The 6,000-nt window shown below is 40.3% G+C and overlaps 1 protein-coding gene across 2 annotated transcripts in view; it reads left to right on the top strand.

Annotated features, from left to right (window-relative positions):
• The window catches only part of LOC109964741 (junction plakoglobin-like), a 106,608-nt gene that overhangs the window by 45,557 nt on the left and 55,051 nt on the right, over window positions 1-6,000 (top strand). For both annotated transcript variants that reach the window (XM_020608273.1, XM_020608272.1), the window contains exon 2: window positions 5,580-5,634. In XM_020608273.1, coding sequence (XP_020463929.1) covers window positions 5,619-5,634 — 16 coding nt within the window. In that variant the 5' untranslated portion in view covers window positions 5,580-5,618. The remainder of the gene's footprint in view (window positions 1-5,579; window positions 5,635-6,000) is intronic.

Genomic DNA, 6,000 nt, shown 5'->3' with positions numbered 1-6,000 from the left:
CCACGTTCACACTGCAGGCTGAAGTGACTCAAATCCGATCTTTTTGCCCAAATGTGACCCATATCCGATTTCCTTATGACAGTGTGAACAACACAAATCCGATTTTTTCAAATCCGGCCCAGGCCACTTTAATATGTGGTCCTAAATTGGATACATATCTGATGTTTTGCAATGCGACTTCAGTCTGAACGGCCATGTTGCATTTCATGCGATTTTTATGTCATTGAAATGCAACAGACGTCACAATTCTGCACTGGAGGAGGCGAGGCCATAAGCAATATTTGTGCTCTCCTTCTTCTTGATGTTCTTCTTATTATTAGTTCTTTATTTCGATTGCACATTAACTGGTACATCGCTACGCACATGCTATCACGAGCCGTATCCATTTTTATTTTCGCGTCCTCTTCTGCACATGCGGGTCACCTCAGGGCCGTATACCGTTCACACATTAGACAGATGGCAGTCGCATTTAAATGACAGTGTGAACAACAGCGCAAAAAAATCGGATTTCGGCAAAAAATCCAGTCTGAGCATTAAGACCTGCAGTGTGAACATAGTCTTAGAGGAAGCACAGGCAGGGGCCGAGATGCCGCCAACCCCTTTTGGAGCTGGAGTCAGCGAACCCCTCAGGAGCTGGAAGCAGGGCATCGTTGTCGGCGAATCCCTCAGGAGCTGGAAGCAGGGTGTCGTCGTCGGAGAACCCCTCGGGAGCTGGGGGCAGGAGAGAGGCGTCGTCACCTACCCACTCGGGATCTGGGAGCGAGAGAGTGGCGTCATGCACCTGTCATCTAAAGCTATGTGATTTATTTTTAAAGTTGTATACAGTATATAGTTTACCTCAGACATATGGCCAGGTGTTATTCTGGGTCGACTGGGTCATTGTAATCACTTCTCTGACTCTTCAAGTGCTGTGGTAGCAGCAGCAATTCCTCAACGTTTCCCATGGACATCCTGAAGTAGGTCCAAGAAAATCATGGTACAATTTCAACCCTTGCACCAAGCAGTGAAACTTTTGAAGTTGCCTTTTCATCAATATAGGATGCACTGCTTGTATTTTGCAGAATCATCACCTGCAGGTTATCATTGCTTGATGGGGACTTTTGTAGCGTGACCTTTTAGAACTTGACATTGTATATTTGGGTCAACTTTGTATGTGGGGCATTTAAATCACCTCTGAAAAAAATGGCTATTCCATATCATTTATTTGCGTTTCTCTGTATATGAAAAACCTTAAGGCAGGAGAGACAGAGAGGGAGCGTGTGTGTTTGTGTGTATCAGAGCGCACAGTCTGTTCACTGATTGTGCTGTGGCTTTTCACCACAAGGTTAAGGGTGGATTACTTTAGGGTAAGGGGCTAGGGAATGTCAATGAGTGTCTTCACAAAAATACCGGTACAAGTGTGTGGGTCTCTGTGTGTGACTACTAAAAGAAATATTTACCCTCAGAACAATATGTGGATTTTCTGACACATGGTGAAAAGCTTTCAGAGTTAAAGCACAGAAGGAAAAAGCATTTTTCCTCATTCTCTCTCTCTCTCTCTCACACACACAGTTGTATTTCTATCTTTGTGAAGACACTCATTGATATAATTCATTCCCTAGCCCCTTACCTTGACCTTAACCATCAGAACTAAATGCCTAACAATAACCCTTGGCCTAACCTAAATGTAATTAATCCTCAAAAAGCTGTTGCAGAAAGTGATGACAGGACAAAATGTCATCACTTTCCAAAAATGTCTTCACTCTGTAGCAAAAATACTCTTTGGTCCTCACTATGTATCAAGTACGAGAACACAAACACACGTCAAAGACACAATATCACACAGGCTTACATAAACACACATAAAAATCACATGTCCACATGCAGAGAACTACGTTTCTTACACAAACCCATACAGCACACACTAAATGGGTGTTGTTCAAGCAGAATAAGGTGCCATTTAAGCTGTCAACTTGTCACTCACAGTGGTAACTCCATTATTTTTGCCCACAGCCTTGTGTAAGAGTTCCCTGCTTTTCCCTCCATATTTGACACATCATATGTGCAGATTTTTAACAGCCTCTAAAGACCAACATCACATGAAAATCTTTTATCACGTACTCTATCATGGAAATGTCCAGTTCAAGAACGTAAAGAGCAAACATCCATTGATCCATTTTTTTCCGCTTATCCACGATCGGGTCGCAATGGCAACATGTTCAGCAAGGTAGTCCAGATGTCCTTCTCAACATTTTCCATCTCCTCTATTGGGATTCCAAGGTGTTCCTGGGCCAGATGAGATATATAATCTTTCCAGTGTGTTCTGGCTCTACTCTGGGGTCTCCTTCCAGTGGGATGTGCCTGAAAAAAACCTCCAAAGAGAGGCGCCCTGGAGGCATCCTGATAAGATGCCTGAACCACTTCAACTTTCGATGTGAAGGAGCAGCAGTTCTACTCTGAGCCCCCTCCGGATGTCCGAACTCCACACCCTATCTCTAAGGCTATGTCCAGCCACCCCTGCAAAAGAAACTCATTTTGGCCACTTGTATTTGCAGTCTTATTCTTTCACAGCTTGTGACCATAGGTAAGAGTTGAAGCATAGACTGACTATTAAATTGAGACTGTTACCTTTCAGGTACCTTTCTTCAACATGATGGTCTGGTGCAACGTCTCCATTACTGTTGATGCTGCCCCTATCCGCCTGTCAGTCTCATGCTCAATTTTACCCTCAATTGTGAATAAAACCCTGAGATACTTTAACTCCTTCACTTGGGGCAGCAACTCACTCCCAATTCGGAGAGAGCAGTCCACCTTTTTCTGGCTGAGCACCTTGGAGGTGCTAATGCTCATACCCCCCAGTGTGTGCTGGAAGTCACGATCTGATGAAGCATACAAATGACATCATCGACAAATAGCCAAGATGCAATTCTGAGGTCACCAAACCAGACACTTTCCTCCCCCTGTCTGTGCCTTGAGATCCTGTTTATGAAAATCCCAAACGAGGTCATTAGAAGGGACAACCTGACAAAGGCCAACACTAACTGGGAACTAACTGTCTGACTTCTTGCCGAGTATGCTTACACAAATCTCATTCCAATTATACAAGGAATGGATGGTTCATACCAATGACTATACTCTCAAAGTACCCCTCACAAGTTCCCATGAGGGACCGTGTAATAGGCCTTCTCCAAGATCACAAAGCATATGTAGACTTTATGGGCAAACTCCTAAGATCCCTCCAGTAACCTTGCAAGAGTAAAGAGTACAGTTGATAAAACAGTAACATTATTATTATGACTGGCTGCAATCGTAGAGGTTTGTGGACAGGTATGGATGTTTGCAGCTTGCTTTAGATATATACATTAATGCAAATGTGAGACAAAATATCCTCTGCTAAAGGCCCACTTACTAGCATAGGTTGAATTTACAACCACTCACCTGAAACGTTTTAGCTTCTTATAACTCTGATGTTCTGACAATGCAGCAACATGAGGGAGTGCTACTGGGAAGCTTCTGGCCGTGCTTGTTGAAATAGTAGTTTCCAGTCTGGTCTTAATTTTCGGTAAAATTCTCATCATCCACTCCTTGTAATCTTTGACCCATAGTGCCCAATGGACCTGCTGCACCTGCCTCTCTTTATCCGCTTCATCACTGACAGGATGTTGTACTTTGTCTAGAAAGGCCACAATGTTTTGATTTGGTAAGTGCCGGTTAGATATTGGTCTGTTCTTTGTACACTGTGGTATTTCATTCCTTCCATAAGCAACAGTGTTCCACAGTAAAGTCATGTGTTACTTGAGCTAGTTCTATTTACTCATGTATGACCATATGTGTTCGAAAGCTCAGAAGTTGGGAAAAGTTTGTCCCATAATCCATGTTCAAAATATTAATTTTGAGCAGTATCACTATCTGCGATGTAAATCACTACACGTATGTAAAAACAGATTTTTGTATACAAAATTACAGAACATTGTAGGTAATATTTAAGTTCCAAAATGGGAATGAATTGATAAAATAAATACATAAATAATTTCCTCACTGTATATGTTTATGAAACTGGACTTTTAATGCCTCAAGATGAACAGGTGAATTACACTAATGTATGTTACAGTTGAAAATGTGACAGAACTTCAGTTTTAAATTTGAAAAATTAGGTGGATGAATTGAGAGCGTTTAGAACAGAGTGCAGATACTGGTTTACATGTTACGCCATTCATGTACACAAATGTACACACATGCAGAAACAACCATACGTACAGTATGCCTAACAGGGTGTTTTTATTCTCTGCACATGCCACTACTTCCTCTCTTTCTTCACTTCATCTTTAACTCACCTGTTTTCTCCCCACTCTATATTTTTCCTTGCTCAACTCACTCTCATTTTACTTTCTCCTTTTCCTCAGCTCAACCCATATCCTCTTTACACACATTGCTATTTGCTTTGCAGCTTTTAAAATACAAATGAGGAAATGCTCCAAAATACTGCAACACAACTTTCCATGGCATTTTAACCACATGTGAATCCTACAGAGTCTGTTCAGTTTTAATTAGGCAGGGACTTCATCAAACATATGGAGGCACAGAGCAATTTACACCACAGTGACGGTCTGCTTAAGAGACCAAGCAGTACACTGGCGCACAAAAAGAGGGGACATGATGAGGTAGGAGCTTGGAAGACATTAAGAGTTTTATTCTCAATTTCAATGCTTAAAAACATTGTTGCACCTCAACATTGGAACAGGAGAATTTGATTTATTCATTTAGTTTTTAAGCCTGTTGTGTCTACCTTGCAAAAGGTCAGAGAACATAACAAAAAATGTTAATAATAAATGAGTGTAAGGACCCAGTAGCATCATGCTCTCAGATTGAAAGATCATGCTCTTGATTAAAGATAGGAATAAACGCCCATATGTAAACTTTATATCAACAGTAGTAGTTTAAAAGAGAAGATGAGTGGTGGACATATGACTGGTCACAACTTTGATTACTGCAAATGCAAATGTAGCCCTGACTGGCTTCTCTGAGGAACTACCAGTCAAAGGTGTGGCTGCACTTTCTCATTCAATTCAATGGAAAAATGTGCCCACACTTTTGACTGGTAGTGTACACTCACCGGCCACTTTATTAGGTACACTTGTACTGTTGTATGCAATTCAAAATGTTTCAGTTTTTAGAGAAATTTTCATAGTATAAACTCAATTATATGTTTATTATTGAAGTCATAGTTAATATTGTAGTGTGGTACTGGACTACATTATATTTGCAATTTGTTTATATTGTCTCTATATTCTTGTCCTCCCCAACTACATGAGAGGGTCAGAATAGTAGGAATACCTCTGAATATACTGTAGTTCAGTATAACACCACTTTTAACTATGACCTCAGAAATATGCAGCCCAAGTCATGCTCTAATATACAGTATATGTATTTTACTGTATATTTGTATTTTTTGGAAGAATTTGAAGAGGGATAACCTTACCATACTTTACATTTAATTTGAATTAAGGAATTACATATGAAAATGGGGATAAAATCTTTAATTAGATTGAATCTTGTATGCAGTCCTTTCTGCAGATCTGTTGATTCTTCTTTGTTTGCAGGTCAAAGGTCAGTGAAGGCAGTGGTTCCAGGGGACAAAGATGATGTCCATGCAAAGTAAGTCCACTGTCACGTAGTGTACACGGATATTAGTAGTAACAGTACTTACAGTAAAAATACTACAAGCAATAGAGGTTGCGGTGGTAGTTGTAATGGTAGTAGTAGAGGTTTTACAAATACTAGCATTAGTTGCAGTAGTAGCACTAGAAGTAGTATTAGTACTGCAGGTAAAAGTAAGACAAGGTAAGGCAACTTTACTGGCAAGGCAAGGAACAACTGTAGCAGAATTAAAAACAATCAGCATTAAAGCAAAAAATCTGTTAAGATAAAATGTGAAGCTAAAATGTTGTTAAAATGAGCTAAAATACACAAAATGAAAATACAAACAGACAAAATAAAATGTCTGAAACTGAAATCTGGTAG

This window comes from Monopterus albus, unplaced genomic scaffold (assembly GCF_001952655.1).
Source record: "Monopterus albus unplaced genomic scaffold, M_albus_1.0 scaffold92.1, whole genome shotgun sequence".
Lineage (NCBI taxonomy): Eukaryota > Metazoa > Chordata > Actinopteri > Synbranchiformes > Synbranchidae > Monopterus > Monopterus albus.
Note: the sequence above shows the minus strand (reverse complement) of the source record. Positions and strands in the feature narration are given on the sequence as shown.